The sequence below is a fragment of the Colletotrichum graminicola genome (assembly GCF_000149035.1).
Source record: "Colletotrichum graminicola M1.001 genomic scaffold supercont1.64, whole genome shotgun sequence".
NCBI lineage: Eukaryota > Fungi > Ascomycota > Sordariomycetes > Glomerellales > Glomerellaceae > Colletotrichum > Colletotrichum graminicola.
In genome coordinates this window covers 118,881-138,435 of record NW_007361068.1, presented here as the reverse complement: position 1 = coordinate 138,435, position 19,555 = coordinate 118,881, and the positions used below count along the sequence as shown (strand labels likewise).

At 40.8% G+C, this 19,555-nt stretch overlaps 3 protein-coding genes across 3 annotated transcripts; 1 reads left to right on the top strand and 2 right to left on the bottom strand.

Annotated features, from left to right (window-relative positions):
• Positions 1-10,017: 10,017 nt before the first annotated feature.
• GLRG_10655 (dynamin family protein) lies at positions 10,018-12,298 on the bottom strand (the record flags this gene model as incomplete). Its single annotated transcript, XM_008101340.1, has 2 exons — positions 10,018-11,871; positions 11,924-12,298. The coding sequence occupies 2 exons, from the start codon at positions 12,296-12,298 to the stop codon at positions 10,018-10,020; spliced, it is 2,229 nt and encodes a 742-aa protein (XP_008099531.1).
• A 1,668-nt stretch (positions 12,299-13,966) lies between these two features.
• GLRG_10654 (PHB depolymerase family esterase) lies at positions 13,967-14,833 on the top strand (the record flags this gene model as incomplete). The annotated part of the gene is made up of 1 exon (XM_008101339.1): positions 13,967-14,833. The coding sequence occupies one exon, from the start codon at positions 13,967-13,969 to the stop codon at positions 14,831-14,833; it is 867 nt and encodes a 288-aa protein (XP_008099530.1).
• A 902-nt stretch (positions 14,834-15,735) lies between these two features.
• Positions 15,736-17,655, bottom strand: GLRG_10653 (L-ascorbate oxidase; the record flags this gene model as incomplete). Its single annotated transcript, XM_008101338.1, has 3 exons — positions 15,736-15,921; positions 15,975-16,250; positions 16,312-17,655. The coding sequence occupies 3 exons, from the start codon at positions 17,653-17,655 to the stop codon at positions 15,736-15,738; spliced, it is 1,806 nt and encodes a 601-aa protein (XP_008099529.1).
• Between the last annotated feature and the right edge of the window lie 1,900 nt (positions 17,656-19,555).

Below are 19,555 nucleotides of genomic sequence, written 5' to 3'. Positions count from 1 at the left end.
GGCTCACAGACCAAAAGCCTGGCGTCGGAATGGACATCAATCCTCAGACACCATTACGGAGGCTGGGTCGATCATATAACTTCAAGCTCCCCCTTCACGGCCAGTCCATCAGATGTTGTGATGGGTAGACGGCATGAACTGGGCTACAGTGGACGCAGAAGTGTCTTATGCAGCTAATCAACGCCCTTTAGCTGGTCTGAATTGATTGGGCAGTTGTTTCGGCTCCCGGTTTGAAAGACTCCACCGCGTTTGGATTTATCCGAGCCCGAGTTGAGGTATTGAAATGTTATCATCATACGGATACTGGTACAACCAAGGCATCACAGACCGGCCAGTATAAAGGCCCAAAGAGCCAAATATAGAGGAGGAATAGGCATAATGCATGCAGTTGTTTCTGTGAAGAAACAGGCAGCGTGCAGGATATGGGTGGTGAGAGTGATTAACAGTCAAACAATCTGTTCCATTATCGAGAACTAGGTCAGGCCGTATAATATGCAACCGGTGAGAAGTTTTCTATAGAAATATAGACAGCACATAAAATCCCTCCCAAAATCAGGTCGTTACAGTGTAGGTAATAAAGTATACTTGTTAGGATCTTTACTCACCCTCCGCCCCTTGTCACAACAGGATAGATGCATGTCCCTTATCATTGATTTTAATAGCTATGGGAATGCCCGCTACATTTGGAATCCATACAGCCTGACCGAACGCAGTCCAGGCAAAGCCCGATACTCTTCTCAAACATATCCAGACTTCGACCACGGTCTCTCCTGCATGCTGGCGCGGTGTGCTTGTACGCATAGGTACACGTGGTACTTGATTCCTTGGGAATCGGCTCAGGCATCCTCTCTGCTGACTCTAGTGCCTTGGAGATTGAGATGCGGTGTAAGTGTACTGGCCAGAGAGCCTCTCTTTGCAACAGATTTATATATGCATATGCATATTTGCTTGTCCATCCACACCTGTGAACACACATCCCAGTCCCATCGTTTACTCCCGATATGAGAATTTCCGCTAGCTTCATCCTTGCCGACTCTCTCTGCTCTTGCAGCAGACCTTTCCGGTTGCCCGTCAGTTATATGTCCAAACAGGTCATCGGAGTGCTTACAGAAGACCCTCCACGTCATGGCAGATATAACTTCTTCGCATGAGAGAGCAAGATAAGGACCATCGTAGTCAATTATCAATGCTCTCGTGATCTCTTTGAACGCCTTTGCATTCTGGAATAGATATGCCGCAGCAGTGAGAAGTATTAGATTGCCTGCTTTGTCTCTAGAGGATTGAAGCTAAGTTTTGCTGGCAAATTGCAGGGCATAAACAAAATTATACTTGTCTGCGGTGACGGTAACTGCGAGTATATTGCTTGTGGCGAGAGTGTGAGGTATGTCCCTGTTCTGGTGGTGAATGATACAACAGATAATACCTAACATATCTGTATTGTCTTCTGATAAATATATCTCGGCTGGCCTATCGGAATCTAGTAAAGCACAGCCTTCCTTCTAGTCTGACCCGCACATAGCGAAGAAGGGTTTCGAGGCAGCTTTTAACAACATAGAATGAACATGAAGCTTTGCCTCTTCAGGCCCAACTATCAGCATAAGATCGCCATCTGGAGCAATTGCGACAACGGTGTTTGTCTGGGCGACACTTGAATTTTCCATGCTGCTTGAAAAATGTCTGCTGCTGTTGCGTAAAGGCGTCTGTTCAAGGGTGTGCTCGGCAGCGGCCCAAAATCAGTGATTATTAGACAGGAGGGACTTTCTTATATGAGTGTACTTATGCCACCCCAACTTTATGAACGTCGTACCGCCGAAGTGGGTAACTCTCCATCCCACCTTACTGCGCGACCCCGCTTTCTACGCGAGGTATAAAACACTACCATCGTCATCACCACCTAGGTTTGAACTATCACACAATTGTCTATTCTCCACCAAACAACCTCGTCCTTTCAGGATATCAAATCTATCTGTCAGGATATTCAACTGTTCAATAGTGGAGCCGATCCATAGTCACGTGATTTACCATCACGTGACTCACCCCAGCAGCTTACTTACACCACTACAAATACCTACAGCAGCAACCTCTTCTCTTTTCCTTTATTATTATCTTCACCTAGCTACTAATAGTTAATTAATACTATTATAGCTACCTTAATTATAATCCCTATAATACTAACACTAATTAGTAGTTAACTTTATAGTTACTACTACTATAGATTAGTAAGGATTATTAGAAGAGGCTATAATACTTTACTTACTATAGCAGCTTAAATTAAAGTATTAAAGTGCTACCTAGCCTAAAGATTATTAGTACCTAGGATCTTATAATACTTAGTAAATAACCCTTTAAGCCCTATGTCTGCTACGTAATAACTACTATTACTACTATTAACTTTATTACTTTTAGAGAAGTCTTTTCCTTTATATACTACTTACTTACTAATAACCTTTATAGTATTTAGTATAATTATCTTCTTTTTATACCTAAGTTTTTTTAAGTTCTTTTTCTTTTTATCCTTTAACTTTTTTTTCCTCTAATTATTAAGATTTTTATCCTACTAAGTTTTTATCTTACTATAGTAGTAACAGCCTATATAAGATTATAAGTAAATAGACTTCTATAAGTTTTTATCTAAATAAGATCTTACTAGTAAGACTAGCTATAAAGTAGTTAAGTAAGAACTACCTAAGTAATTTACTTTTAATATAGTATTTATAAATAAATAGCTTTTACTAACCTTACCTCTATACACTTCTAATATTATGTTATTAGCTAGGCGCAGCCTATAGTAATTATAACTCCTTTTCTTAACTAGATAGTTAGTAGCTAATTATTACCCTTAGTAAGTACGCCTCTTTTTGTTCTTAAAGTAAGGTAAAGAAGGTAGAGGTTACCTATATTACCTTAATTTACTTACTTTTTTTTATCCTTTAAATACCTATTAATAACTACACTATCCTCCTTATTTTCTCTTTTTCTTTAAGTAAGGTATAGTTATTAGTAACTAATATAACTTTTACTTAACTTTACTATCTTAATTAATCTAAAAAGACTACCTATTATTTACCCTTAAGTAAGGTATATAACCTTAACTCCTTACCCTTCTTCCTTTAAAAATCTTTAACTATAGTATCCTATTTACTAAAAGGTAAGGTCTACATATATCTCCTTTTAGAGGTAGCGTATGTCTTCTTTTATTCTTTAAGTAAGATCTACTATAAGGCCTCCCTAAAGCTATCTCTTTATGTTACTAAAGTATAAGGCCTCCCTAGAGCTATTTACTACTATCTATTTATCTATTATTTTATCCCTTTATTTACCTTATCTCTTACCTATACCTCCTTATATTATATTATTTATCTACTTATCTTATTATTATTTATACTAATAGTAGTAATTCCTCTAACGTATAGATTTACCTCTAACCTTATAGGTAAGAAGTAAGTACCTATAATTAAGAGGTTAGTAAGGCTAATAGAGGGTAATAATAGTAGAGAAAGGACTAAGTAAAAGGTAAAGTAAACTACAGGCGCTAGCTAGGGTAAAGGAGTATATCTATTTATAAGATATTAAGGATCTATATCTTATTCTAAAGCGCAGCTAGCCCTTTATTATTATATAACTATAGGGTATAACTAATTTAGCTAATATTTCTAATAGCCTTACCTAAGTTAAGTAATATAACGCCTTAAGCACTATTATTATACTTTAAATAATATAATATAGCTTTATATAGCTATATAGTTAATAACTATAAAGATACGCTACTAAAGACTTTAAAGAATAGTTACTTAATACCTTTAAAGGTACTACCTATAAAACTATTATTAAATTTAAAGACTACCTAATATATAGGGGTATATAGGTATTAATAGTAAAGTTACTAACTATTACTAAATAAATCTACTATACCCTTAAGGCTAATAATCTAAAGGTATAGATACTTAAAGACATTAAAGAAGAGAAGAAAAGGAGTAAGGATTTTTACTTAAAGATTAATAAACCTAACTTTATATAAGATATTATAGACCTACTACTAGAAATAATATTAACATAAGATTAACTAGGCCCCTCTTATATTATTACCCCCTTAGTATAAGTCGCTTAAGTCTAAAAAGGTTAATAAAGGCCTATTAATCTAGCCTTATTATATAATAACCTAAATTTTATTCCTTTACTATTTAAGTAGGTAAGTAACGCTTGCCTTTACCTATTAGTTACACTAGTTACTACTACTTTACTTATAACTTACTAGCTTACTAACCTTATTAAATTATACCCTAATAAGATAAAGTATAGTAGAGGGGTATATAAGTTACTTAAATTAAAGCTTATAATCTTTTATAACTACTACATAAAGGCTAGGATCTAGTAAGAGCACTTTATAAGCGCCTTTTTTATTATACTTAAAGGCAAGGCCGTAAAGTACTATACTAACTATCTCTATAACTAGACTAACTTTATAACTATAGTAATATAAATAAGGGGTAATTTTAAGAATAAAGAGACCTTTTAGGCCTGCCTTACTAAGCTATAAAGGACTAATTTAATAAGGACTATCTTAAATAATTTAGACAAAAGTAAGGCTAAATACCTAAAGTTACTTATTAAGAGAGTAACTACCCTTATAAGAATAGTTATAAGGATTAGTACCCTATCTAACGCAGCCCTCTATAACTAATTACTTAACTCCTACTATAGGATAAAAGAATACTTCCTTACCTTTTTTAATCTATCTTTAATATTTACTAGTATATATAGCTAGCTCTAATTAGTAATTAGTAATATAATATAATTTAAATAACCTATATATTAATACCTAACTAAAGAAGTAAATAATTAATACTAAACTAACTATACCTATAATAGCTAGTAAAGTTACTAGTAATTTAGTTAATATAACTATAGCTATAGTAACTTTATACTACAGCGCCCTTTTAATAGTAATCTATAGTAATAAGCACCTCTTTTACCCTTATTATTATTTATAAAGAAGTACTATATATATAGTAAGCCTAACTATTAGTTAATAAGGCACTTAAAAGATAAAAAGTAATAAGCCTACTATAAGTATAAAAAGTAGTATCTAACAGACTCTTTACCTAAAGCCTTTAACTACTTTATAACTAACTTTAAGGGATATAAGCTATTTACTTTAGATAAGGAAGATAACTATATAAAAAGTAATAAAGATAAAAAATTAGGCACTACGTTTTATATATTAATAACGTTCTTTAACTTATTTACTATTAATAGGCCTACTTTCTTTTTATTACTACGTAACTAATCTATAACCTATTTTCTTATAAAGGATAACTCCTTATATAAAAATCTATATAATAATAAGCTACCTAATATAGACGTCTTTACCCTTAATAAGTAATATTTATCTATCTTATTCTATAGTATTATACCTAACTCTAGCGCAGCTAAATATTTAATAGCTAGATATAAGCAGTATCTTACCCTTTACTACTAAATAAAAGAAAATCTAGCTATAAATAAGTTACAGATAGGTAAAGTAAAAATCCGCTTTAGTAGTAGTAACTACTTTAAATTATAAGAGGTAATTAACGTACTAACCCCCTTTAGTATGCTAACCTTCTATATAATACTATTAAACACCTTATTTCTACTTTACCTTATAGATATAGATTAGTATAGTATTAAATTTAATAACCTTACTAATAAGCTAATCTAAAGTAATACTATTATACCTACTATCTATAAATAGGGCTATATATAAATACTACTTAATTAACGTAAGTAAAGCATTACCTACTACTATCTTATAGATATTAAGTTATAGTAAATTTATTATTACTTTAGCTACTTATTAGTTAAAAGGCTTTATTACGTCCTCTAATAATCTAGTAATAAAGTTAAGATTATAGCCTTAAAGAAATTAACTAAGGTCTACTACTACTACTAGATAAATATAAAGGCGCCTAGTTACTTTAAATTTACTTTACGTAATAATAAATATAACTTTAACTATAAGATTATTATTAATATTATCTACCTTAATAGTAACTACTTAGCCTTATATATAGTTAATACTATAATATCCTTTTAAGCAGCCTATTTACTTAAAAACATTACTATAAAGTATATATAGAAGGCACTTTAGATATACTAAATTAACGTCTACCTTAGCCTACCTAACTAAATTATTACTAATACTAGCCTAAACTTTTATACTAGTAAATTTAAGTAGTTAGTAAGGTCGCTTTATATTAATATTAAAGAAATACTAATTAAAGCCTATAATAGTATTAGTAAGGTTAAAAGATACTATATACCCCTCTAACGTATATATAACATCCTCTATAGTAAAGGCTATACACCTAAGGTTACCCTTTAGCTAGCTGTTAAAGTAATTAATAATATAACTAGCCTAAATAGCCTAGTACCTACACTACTAGTCTTTAGCGCCTACCTATAAATCTCTAACTTATTACTACTTTTACTAACCTTACTTAAAAAGGCTAAAGTAGTAAGAAAAGTAATAGAGGCTATTTACTAGATTTATATAAAAAGGTAAGTTAATAAGGCAGTAACTATATATAACAGCCTAGATACTACTATAATAGTAGCCTTTTTACTTTAATCTATAGTCTGTATCTAGCGTAAGAAAAAGGGCTAGTAAGGCCTTTTTTACCTTATTACTAGTAATAAGACTACTTATACTATTAACCTCCCTTAAGGCCTATAAACTTTTTATTTAACTATTATTAAACTATACCTTAAAGATACCTATAATAAGTAATAATAGCTACTCTCTAAGGTAGGTAGGTAGGGTAATAAGGAGAATAATAATAATAGTATAGTAGCCTTATTACCTGCTAATATCCTTATACTTACTAAAGAAATATATAATAGTATTATTATTACTATACACCTATAGCTAAAGTAAAAAGCTAGCTACCTATAAAGGTATATTAATTTCTTTAATAAAACTAGCTTTACTATTAGGCCTACTACCTTCTTTACTACTATAAGTATAGTATATATCTTAATAAAAAAAGAAGCTAACTAACTATTATTAATTAAACTATAAAAAAAAAGTATTATTACTACCTTAAGGAAGCCCTTTAAGTAAGTAACTACTACTAAGATTAAAAGGCTTATTACCTATAAGGTATTTTACTTTATTTAATATAATAAGAATAAGTACGCTAGAGTATAAATATTTAAATTATAGATTATTAATAAGGTAAAAGGCTAGAATAAAAAACTATATAAGAAATCCTACCTAGTTATCTAAAGATATACTAATAATAGTAAAAAAGTAATTCTTACCTAGTTACTTATAATCTAGTAAGCTAGCTAGCGCCTTATTCTTACTTTTACCTTATCTTTTATTTATAATAATAATAATTTCTTACTTTAGTTATATAATATTACCTAGGCGTATATATAGTTAACTACCTTATTAAATTATATAATTCTTATACGCCTTTTATTATAGATATAAGACCTTTATCTAAAGGGCACTATTATATAAGTAGTAAAGCTATTATATAGTATTATAAAGGCAGGCACTTACTAGTAGGTAATATATAGTTACTACTATAGAGAAAAGCTCTAAATAAAGACTTTAACTTTTAATCTATACCTACTAATTACTAATATAAAAAGCCTAGACTTTAGGATTATTAGTATATAGACTAATAATACTATTACCTTTTTAGATAAATCCTTCTCTACCTATAAGGCTAACAAGCTTACTAAGGCTATATTTACTACTAAGGAGAAGTAAATCCTTACTATTAATAACCTGCTTACCTTTAACAGCAGTATAGTATCTCTAACTACTAAGGGGAAGCTCCTTCTCTAATAAAAAGGCTAAGGCAAGAGACTTTAACTTATTAATAAAGAATCTCTATAAGCACTTAAGTAGTACGTTAAGTAACAGGCCTATAGTATATATATTATGTTAGTCTACTAGCCTAAAGCGTGCTTTAACTACTTTATTATAATATAATACTAATTACCTAACGTAAATAAGATTAAGGCACTTAACTATTATATTATATAGTAAATAAATAACCTTAACTATAGTCTATTATTTTATCTACTTAACCTTAAATCTATAAAGCTTTTTATTTTTATAAATAGATTATTTATAAATAATAAGGACTTTACTTTATAGCTAGGATTTATTATTATTCTTACTAATAAGGCACCTATAAGTACTACTATAGGTAATAGATTTACTATAACTAGTAATATTATTTACTTTAGCTTAATAAAGTATAAGTAAGTTACTTAAAGTATACTAGCCTTTAAGATTTATAGTATAGTTACTAGCGCTAATATTACCTATATACTTAGTATAACTATTATAATAATTACTAACTACCTTAAGCTACTATATATACTAATAATCCTTTATACTAACTTATACTTACTTTATAAGTACCTTATTAAGCTTAAGACTATAAAAAAAAAAAAGCTTATAATTAATATTATAGCCCTCTAGTAGTTATATAAGTAATATAAAGTCTATAAGGTATAATAAATATAAGGTAATAATAATCCTACTAATAGATTTACTAAATTATTACCTAATAAGGTGCTAGAATAACTAGTTAGAAATAGGATAGTTTAGATTAGTATAAAGGGATAGGTTTCTTAAGCTATATAATAGATTATATAGACAAAAAGTATTAAATACTTTTAGGCTTTTAATTTTTATTACGTTTTTAAGCTTTTTAGCTACTAGGTAGTATCTAGGCTATTTATAGCGATTTTCTTTTACTTTAGAAAGTTACTAGTGTTAAGATATTTAACTATTTAATAGTAGAGCTAATCTATAGTTATGTGATTTACTATCACGTGACTTACCCTAGCGGCTCACTTACACCACTACAAATACCCACGGCAGCAACCTCTTCTCTTTTCCTTTATTATCATCTTCACCCAGCTACTAATAGTCAATTAATACTATTGCGGCTACCTTGATTGCGATCCCTGTGATACTAACACTATTATATAATGAACCAATATACTAAGTACAAGCTCCAACAGGATATTGTGGATATATCTTCTAGGCAGAGTACTCGCTATGCTGCTCGTAAATGGGGCATCCTAGAGCCTAGTTTACGACTTCGACTTCGAGACGCCCGGCCTAGAAATAACAGTTGCTCATAGGAGTATATAACATATAATATACTATAACTATTTCTTAGTTAATAGTCTAATATATACTGTTAATATATACTAGTTAATACTACTAGGTAAATGATTAGTATATCTACACTAAATTTCCCTACCTAAGTAAGGGAAACTCAATGATAATTCAAATTTACCCAAGGTAACACACATCTAAGGGGCAAGGCAGTGGCTTAGATACATACAGCATCATCAATCAATTAAGCAAAGATCATCGCCGTATATACGTACTTCAACTCAAGGCCTCAGTTACCTCCCTAACCAGACTGGCCAGGCGTACGTTTACTGGTGGCTCTGACTACTGCGCCAACAAGAGGCTTTACAACGGGGCTGTCTGAGATGGGACGGTGTACAATCCCTACTTCATGTGAGCGCATCAATTCGCTTCGGGGTTCCCTTGTTGTCCAAATTGCTAGGATACTTAGTCTTTAGGTATATTCTCCCTAAGTATTGCGACAAGTTGGGAAAACGGCATGGTGCTAGCTACAATTAGGCCATTTAGTGACGTGTAAAGTCAAGTACATATCTCGTTCCTTTACAGTCAAATGTTCTGTTCATGGATTTACTGGCTGATGCCCATAAATTTCAGTGCAAGGCCCAAAGAGCCAGATAGAGAGGAGGAATAGGCATAACGCATGCAGTTGTTTCTGTCAAAAAAACAGGCAGCGTGCAATCCGCTGCTTTTGTCTGCCACGCTATCGACGGTCCTGATACCTATCTTGTTACTTTTCCAAGATAACTCCCTCGGTGCGTTCTTCGATCCAAGAGATTTCTAAAAGGAGAAAATCCGAAAATCCGCACGAGTGCTCATTTTTGTAATAATAAGCGTTCTAAATTCTATCAACGCAGGATCTCCATCGCAACCTCCAAGTCCTGGATCTCCTTCTTCAGTCTCTCCCTCTGCTCCCTCGTCCGACGTGACTCCCCTGCCAAAACAAGCAGCTTCTCTGGATCCAGGCAGAGAACCCATTGCTCCGAGAACAGCCGAAGGGGGCTCTCAGGGCCAGAAAGCAACTTGTAGTTAACCGCCTGGCTGAAGACATTGTCGACGAAGCGCTTGTAAGCTACCTTGTAGTAAGCCTCGAGCGTGTCGTGGATGGTCTCTATGGCGTGTGATGTGTTGCTCTTGCTCGTGACTGCGTCTGCAACATCACTCAGATCGACGACAAGGCTGGAAGGGCTTTTATAACCCTGTTCTGTTCGAGCATTGGGCCGCAGTGTTTCCATGATCCGAGAGCCAAAGCTCTTTTGTTGGTTGTGGTTGAAGTAATGGTTCAGCGTGTACGGCTTCAGCTGCCGCTCGACGTTGCCCAGCAAGGTTGCCTGATCCATGCTACCCTCGTATCTAGCGCAGAGTTCGTCTAATATGGTAGACGAGACGTTCTGAAACACCTGAGTGTCTGCACAAACGATCTCTAGTGCCGCCAGGATGAAGTGATGAACAAGGAGGATAATCTTGCTAAGGTATTGCTTCGCGATCTTCTCCCACTTCGCTGATTGCTCCCGAAAAACACTTGGAAGAATGCCTTGGCCGAAAGATCCCAGGTCAAGGCCACGAGATTGGCGATGAACAGCCGCAATCCACTCCATGATGCCCTGTTTCGGAAGTTCAATAGACCAATCTGTGGTGATGATGCTATCCAAGTCAGGAAATGCCCCAGGTGTAGGAATGTCAAATGCATCAAATTGAATAATGCTGGTGTCGTCTTCTTCATCTTCCTTCTCGCTCGGATCGTCGCCGAAGCGAAGGCTTCCAGGGAAAGTGATCGGACCACCAACCACTTTCACTGGAACCATGGACTCAACCTGCATCTCTGATTCGAAGAGGTACATGCGAGCAAATTTGTCGAAATCTGTGTTGAATTGCTCTGTTGTGTTGACGACAGCTGTGATAAGCCGTAACGCGTTCCTGTCGAATGCCGGATGTGCCGAATAATCAGCATTTACCGCGGCACGAACCAGAGACTGAAAGCTGCTTGAAATGCCAACGAGGTACTGTCGTTGCTCACGTTCTGTTTGGCGAGGCACGCCGAGATCCTTGAGCTTCTTCTCGGCATTTGCCAGTTTCTGTCGCGTCTCGCTACGGAGCTCAGGGAACGCACGATCAGTGATCTCGCCAAGTAGTTCCTCTAATCGTTCCCTTAGAGAAGATATACCGATCCGATCTTTCGGAAGGCTGTCCCAGGGACGTTCTTGGAATATGGCCTCGCGCTCTTGGAGAGCAGCGAAGGTATCCTCTTCACCGTGGTCGTCGCCCCCACGGTTTGTAATCACATGGTAACCAAGCTTCAGGGGCTTTCGTTTGCCTTCGGCCAAGTTCACCACGGCAAGTCTGGCAGTTTGTTCCGTCACCAGATCGGCCTTGGTCAGGATTCCGAGTGTTCGGTCACCGGCCGGATCCACCTCTTCTGCAAGAGTCAGGATCTCCTGGGTGGCGACATCAACATTGCTGGGCAGGACGGCGAGAACGATGGTTCGACTGTCCTTGATATACCTCTTGACCATATCCTTGACAAGTTCTTTATCCTTGTTAGTGGTGACACCCTCGGTTGTGGTGCGGAAGATGCCAGGTACGTCGATAATAGTAAGGTAATCTTCGTTTGGGCCGCATTTCTCGATTTTCAGTATGTCCTCAGAAAATGTATTTTCTCCAGCTGGGTTAGAAATGGTTTTAATGCCCATGAGAGCATTAGCCTGGATTGGCAATTAGATAAAGGTTTTATTCTATTCAGGTCGATAACTTTACCTGTTCCAGGATGCTAGGAAACTCCCTGCGAAGCTGTGCAGTTGTCTGCACCTGCCTGCGGTACAACTCAAGCTTCCTTCTGTGATCTTTTGACGCATTTGGTCCAGGAATTATGGCGATATCAATCCGTTGTTGTGTCTCGCGGCGATGTGTGATCTGGGTAGCATATCGGGTGCAAAGTTCCTGGCCGCGAGGGAAGGGGATTCCCGTCAGGCTCTCCAGTAACGACGACTTCCCCGAACTTTGATCACCCACGGCTACGAGCTGTGGCAGAGGCAGATAGGCTCCAATGTTCCTTTCACGGAGTTGATCGATCTTCCGGAGCCGATCCGGGCTCGTGAGGGGAGAGTGCTTGTCATTGGGCTCAGGAGACATTGTAACGGAACGAACGATATAACACAAGAGATTTTTGGACGAACGAAGCACGAAGTAAAGGAGGACTAAGTGAGGGAAGAGACCGGATTTATCTCTCTGAAGTGAGAGCTGGTGCCTGCTCTGGAGGCATCCGCAGTATGGCCTTCCGCAGCAACGCAACGGTTGGAGGCTGTTGGGAGGATGGGCACGGATGCAGGGCGCGCCAACGGACAGGGTCACTGCCGAGCCTTTGCGGCGGTATGCAGGAGGCCGTCCAAGTCGGACAGGCATAACAGGTACAATCCGCTTCCTGGCCTCGTGCCTTGATAGGATAAGTAATGAGGCGAGCAGGCTGCTCATGTAACTATGTAATGTACATCGACGTGGCACTGATCCAGTCGCAATGGCGGACCCGCTAAGCTAGAGCTGCGTTCACCGGCTGTAAGTCCACGGCTTACAGGTCATGTTAGGTAGTAAGGGTGAATGTAGCTTGTGAGTGAATGGCTTGTTGAGCCAACCGATGCCTGTTAAGTTTGATAGACACGTCTGCGCAAAGAAACTCGCCAGGCCGCTGCGCCTCGGCTTTATAACTATAACCGGGGTGGTTGCGTCTGGCAAGCGCTTAGAAACGTGCAGCCGATTTTAACTTGGCCCGACCAACAGTTATCAGTGGCAAATCAGCCTGAGTATCTTTATCAGTACCCCTCGCCAAGAAGCGGCTAGGCGCCGGAGGCGTCCAACACAAGCTCAGGAATACAGTCAAATTTGCTTGGTAATTTCTATACACAAAGCCTTGTCCTCTCTCAAGCCAGTGCTACACGTCCTGTTAGAACGCAAACTCGTAGCGCCTGAGTGCCTTGAGAGCTCGCTCGTTGCTAGAGACACAGTTCTCAGCAATCCAGCTTACGCAACAAGTTGGTTCCTCAGGTGGGTTAAAGGAGTCCTAGACAGGCAGTTTTTACTACCTACCCTAGCGTCTAATCTACGCCTCTGATTCTAGGAAAGGGTGCTAAATAGTCACCCATAAGAGAAAACGTTATTTTAGTATAACTAGAGATGTTTATATGAACCTTGAACTACACCTAGCTAGACAGATAATAGGTTGGAAGGTCGCCTGCAACAAGCCAGTTCTCTCAATCTACGTAAAACATGAGGCATGGCCAAGAGCCCCTCAAAATCTCCCCAACTAATTACCGACTCCTTTGCCGATGTTCTGGTGTCATCCCCGCTCCGGAGGCAGGATAATCCGCCAAACTTCCTAACCTGGCTGGCTTGAATCCCTGATCATACACTATAGCCGCTACTTAATTTGCAATCTCGACGGTTAAAATGTTAGACCACCTATTACATGCGAGGCTCTTGGGGCTACTCATACCTGAAAGAAAACATGGCCGCGCCAGAGCACGGAGGACCAATGAAATGCTCAAGAAATCTTCTGGCAAAAAGCACTCGAGCCGACTCCATGCATTTAGGCTGGGGCGGCACGGCGGGCAAGGCTCCATTGATAACTTCTTTAAACCACGTCCCGTTCCAAGGACCTTTCTGTATATAAAAGAGCTCCTTCGTGATCTAGGGAATCCAGCGAAGAGATTCAACACACCGCCGCTCTTCAACATCAACTTCATCTTCAGCATCAGCATCAGCACCGACATCAACACAGGTTCCGGGCATTGAAATCCGCTGGCCAATATGCGTCTCTCCAGTCTGTTCCTTACCGTCCTCCTCTCCCAGGGCGAGGCAGCCCTGCAGCGAGTCACGAACTTCGGCTCCAACCCAACCGGCCTGACCATGGATATCTCTGTCCCTGCGAATCTGGTCGCCTCTCCTGCCATCATCCTTGCCCTCCACCCCTGTGGTGGCTCTGGCCCAGGCTACGCCAACCAAGCCAACTACATCACACCCTCTGACTCAAAGCGTACCTTTGTTGTCATCTACCCGTCTTCAACTAAAGACTTCAATTGCTGGGACGTTGCCAGCTCAGCCACCCTTAGACATGACGGCGGTGGTGACTCCACTGGTCTGGCTAATATGGTCCGCTACGCGATTACACGATACAATGCCAACCCCCAACGCGTTTTTGTAACGGGTAGCTCATCAGGCTGCATGATGACCAACGTACTTTCTGCTACATACCCTGATATGTTTGCAGCAGCAACGTGTTATTCAGGTGTTGCAGCAGGATGCTTGGCAGGGTCACCGGGCTCAAGCCCTATTAGCGCTGATCCGAGGTGCGCCAATGGTCAAATCAACAAGTCTGGTGCGCAATGGGCTGCGCAGGTGCGTGACATGTACCCTGGTTACTCTGGGAGTTACCCGCGGTTCCAGACGTACCATGGCACAGCAGATTCACTCGTTAGGTACCCCAACCTTGCCGAGCAGCTCAAAGAGTGGTCTGCTATCCATGGTGTGAGCTTCACCAGGAACAACACACTTGCGGCCGGCTACACGCAGATGATCTACGGCGACGGTACTAAACTTGTGGGCATCTCTGCGCAAGGGGTTGGGCATACTGTACCCGTCCAGAGGGACGAAGACCTGAAGTGGTTTGGCTTGTAGGAATCACATTATGATTAGTTATCTATATCTAAGTTGATTAGGTTGTTATTTATATCACAAACCTGGCTGAAATGAAGATCTGCCTGGATACGCAGTCGTTGCAGGCTATACGTCGGCGTGGGCGTCATTTGCCTGTCCTTGTCCTAGCCACAAAGCTTAACTTCTTCAACCCAGTAGCCAGCGTGCCAGCCACAACCTGGCTGGTCTCGTTTAAGCACATCCAGGAACAACCCAGTAGCAGCAAGGCACCTCAGTTTCATTTGTTACCCCACAGGAAAGGATATCCCATGAGCGCTTTTACTCCTTGAAAAGGAGGGGAAAATACAGATGACGGAATGAACACCGATAAGGTGGTTAGAATGCCGATAGCCAAGGGAAGTACCTACGAGGCAGAGCAGATGCGTTGGCAGGCATTAGAGATGATGGAGAACGTGCCAGGAGCACATCATCCTTTCGCGCTTAGGAAGAAAAATAACCTTGACGGTATTTTAGAGCATCGGTAGACAACTATAGCTTTGTGATCGTACTATGTACCTAGTTCAAGGCGCAAGCCAAACTAATTACAGTAACGTACAGAAGTCCCAAATCTAAGCTTTCAAATTACACTAGAAGACATAGAGCTATTGAGCACCTTATGACCTAGACTCAAACGTCCTGTTCGTGAAATTACTGGCTGATGCCCATAAGTTTCTGTGCGGTCATCTCGGATAGCCAACCCTTCCAAGCGCTTGCAGACTCGCGATCTTGTCTCTATAGGTATTCTTGAAAGTTTGATTCACAGCGGTGGGCCTGACGGATGTTTGATGCCGCCTGGTGTCGAGAGAAGTCCTTGCTTAGAGCACAGCCTCACTCCATGTACTCTGAAAATTATATACAAACTGGCCATCTTACGGGTATAAATATTACTTGTCTACATCAAATAAATGCACGACTGATGGTGCAAAGGTGGCGTTGCCGTTGACATTCCCGCCGTATTGTAAATAGCCAGCCGCGTCGACGGCAGGAATGCCCGTAATGTCTTGGTAATCTCCCATAACCCAGACAGTCTGCATGCCCATTATCATGTGCTGTAGAATGTGGCAATGGATCTAGATGATCATCAGCTCGTGTCTCTTCTCGGTTGACCTGACACCAAACTTACCATCCACACACCGGCATCTTTCACGCGCAGACGCCAACCTCTCCAGCCGGAAAGGTCACCCGATGTGGTTTTCTCTGCGTATCTGTATAGATTTGTTGTGTCTCTCTTGATGGGGTTGTAGTTCTTGAGCTTTTCCTCATTTTCGTCGCTGTCGTAGGTCCCATTTCCACTGCCAATATCCCAGTAATGCCCGCCGTGAGCATGGAGAGGGTGAAAGTCGAGACCCCCGTTTCCGTCGACCAAGGATCCCGTGTTGTGCCAAATGATTTCAAGAACCTTTCTACAAGTCAGCTATCGGAATTTCACGTGACAAATGTATTTAACCCCGTCCACTCACCTCACCCATCTTTGCTGGCCAGGTCAAAGTTGCGGGATCCCAGCCGTTGTTTTCGATGGCGGCAGTGTAGTTGGGAATTGCGGATGGCCCATTTTCGTAGATGTTTACCAAGTATGGCTTATCGCCTGGGTATGGTGAGGAAGTTTCGTTCCATTCTAGTCCGTTGAGCTGCCATCGGATACTTTGCGTTGAAAGTTGGCGGCTATCGATGTGTATGCGGCGTGTCACTTCGCTAGCTAAGGGGAAGTCGTCCGCTTCCATGGGTTCGAAGGCGTACTCCGCCCACTCGTAGGTTTTGTTAGAGAATGTCAACGGAGGTACATCGGGTGCTGTGCTGATCTGCGGTGGAGCTCCAGAGTACCGAAGGACGCCGTAACCATGGTAAACCTGTGGTCGTTCTTTGGTTTCCAACTGAATGAGATAGTCGGTTGTTCCTTGGAGTTCTTCTTCGGTTTTGGCCTGCAGTATAACGTCAAACCGTTGGCCAGTACTCAACTGCATGAACTTCTCGGTGTGTGGCTTGGTGTAGGAGCCGTCGACTTCTATGATCGTGAGGTTGTCGTGACCCATAATGCCCATCTGCACCATTGAAAGGGCTGTGGCACCGATAAAGCGCAGTCGGTATGTCTTTCCAGGCTCGACATCGATTACCGGCAACGCACAATCCCCTTGCCCAGCTGTCTCTCCAATGGCCACGCCGACACCGTTGATGAGGACGGCATTGGTTTCGCCTGACCAGGTGAAAGGTGATCCCATCAAGCCTGCCTCGATATCGGAGTCAGTTTTGTTGAAATAGTCCGTGAGATATACGATGCGTTCTTCGTCGTACGCATAAGGGGGTTCTTCTTCATCCTCGATGATCAATGGTCCAGACATCGTCGCCGCTTGGAATCCTACGTGCGAGTGGTAGAAATAGGTTCCGGACTCCGACTTCAGTGGAAAGATCTCATAATCGAAGAAGTGATTGGGAGGTATGGGCCATTGAGCCGCTGTCGGACTGCCGTCAGAGAAAGGTGACATGCGCATACTCAATCCATGCCAGTGCATAGTGGTGTTGAATTCCTCCATGTCGTTGTAGACTCTGATCCAACTCCTCTCCTCAGGTCTCAACCTCAGCGCTGGTCCGACCAAGCTACCATTAACGAGCACGGACTGGCGCGTCTGGCAGCCGACTGAGACATTTTCGTAGGTCAGTCGCAATACATGGTCTGGTACGAAGCTGGAATCATGCGTATGTAGGCCGCCGTAGTGACCCGGTGGGCCATAGGACGACCGTCGCGGCCCCCACGCATAGGCCTGTGATAGTAGCGCCAGAAGCCAAGAAAACAAAACGAACGAATGCATGGTGCTTTGAGACAACCCGGAAGAATCAGGATGGGGTGGGAGGAAACATAATTCAAACGTTAAAGGACGGAGGTTGTTTCTTTACATAGTCAGCGCAGATGCTCACAAACCGTTGCACGACGCTCTTGTCTCAGACATAGGATCCGCCTACTATGGCCGTGAGTCAATCCAAGGCGAGTTGCATTCCGGAGGCCATCGTTTGCCCCTCTTCTTAATTACAATCGGCAAAGCCAACTGTCGCTGAAATGTTCCTCGTTGCCGACGGCGCCGGTGCTGCCGCTACGTGTCGGCATTACATACGACGCGTTACTGTGCTGGTTTAGGCTACGGCAAACCAAACTTCCAAACCCCAATCGGGATTCTTGACTCGGGCGCAAGGACAAGGAAGGTATTGTTGGTGCTGGTCACCGGTCAGTAGTAGCGAAAATATGCTTTCAATGATCCCTGTGTTTATTCGAATGCTAGTTTAGCTAATCCTGTTTTCCTTGCATGATCGGCCTCCCTGCAAAGCCTTTCCAAGCCCACCAACTGTACATAGTAAGATCGCTGCGGAGACTAGGATTTCTAAACACCACTTCCATTGGTCACGTCGTGCCCGGTATTCCCGAATGTTTTGACGGTCAACCAACTCCCTGAAACTTGCGGGCGTTCTATAGATGGCTAAAGAATCATATTATATTGAGTTCACGGTCTGACCGTCACTAATTTTACGATACCCAGCTGAACCCGTCGAGTTGGACTGCACTGCCTGGGCCGAGCTTCGTTTGAGGTCTCGAGAAAAAGGGGCGGCCGAAGCCTATTTGGCAGCAGACGGCTTTCTCTCATCACTTCCGGCTCTCGGCGGAGGGCAGTCAATGTATTGGTGCTCGACGTCTCTGGATAGCGGCACACTCTTGTTCCTGATTGTATTTCCACGACTGGCTCTTGGACATCATGACTCATGGAAGGTGGGGGTTTCAATTGGAAAGCCAGGGGTCATTAGCAACCGCAAGGTGCCGGTGCGACAACTGTAAGTCGTCTGAACTCAATCGGATGGAAACGTTCACGCGGCACTCGGTCTACCACTTTAATTTTGAAATTCGTGCACACCCTAACCACCCCTTGTTCTTGGATGTCTTTTTTCGTCGCAAGTTGTCGCGATATAGGTTGAAATAATAGTTATGATAATTGTGTATCTACTGTTATTCCCGTGTAGATTCCAATCATCTTGATTCTTCGCGCTGTAGAGATACCGGGGCCCAACTAGGGCCAGAGAGAAGGATCTTTGTTGCGATGTTGACCATCGCCTGGATATCGGCGGTATGGATTAACGCCGATAACGGCCGGAATAACTATGGCCGGTTCGCCGTGAAATCCCCCGGGGATTTCACGGTGATTTCCCCGTGGATCCACCGGACCCACGGGTATATTACGCGGTGAATTCACCGCGTAATCCCACGATAGTTTCCCTCTTTACGCATAATTCAGAACCGGTATTTACCCCTATTATACGTCATTGCCTATTGATACGTACGGTTAACCGTATCACCACCCTGGTGATAACCAACAATCTTGACTCCAAGAAAGTAGGTACAGGAGTAAGAGATCATGAAAGAAAACATCATCACAGAAATGGTCAAAGGGCGGTTCATCATCCCCTAAGTACCAATACTCCTTTAGATCCCGCTTCATGCGAGAACAAGACAAGCTTGAGCTTTTCTCCAGAATGATGATGCCAGAGCAAATTCAACACACAAACCCATACATTCATCCAAAATCTATTTGATGAATGTAGCAAATTGATTACACATCTGATGGCGCTCAACGGCTCACAATCGGCAGCAATTCATGACGAAAACACTGCCAGAGTCAGCTTAACAGTACTCGAACTGCCCCACGCTCCTAGGCTAAGTTTGGTTCT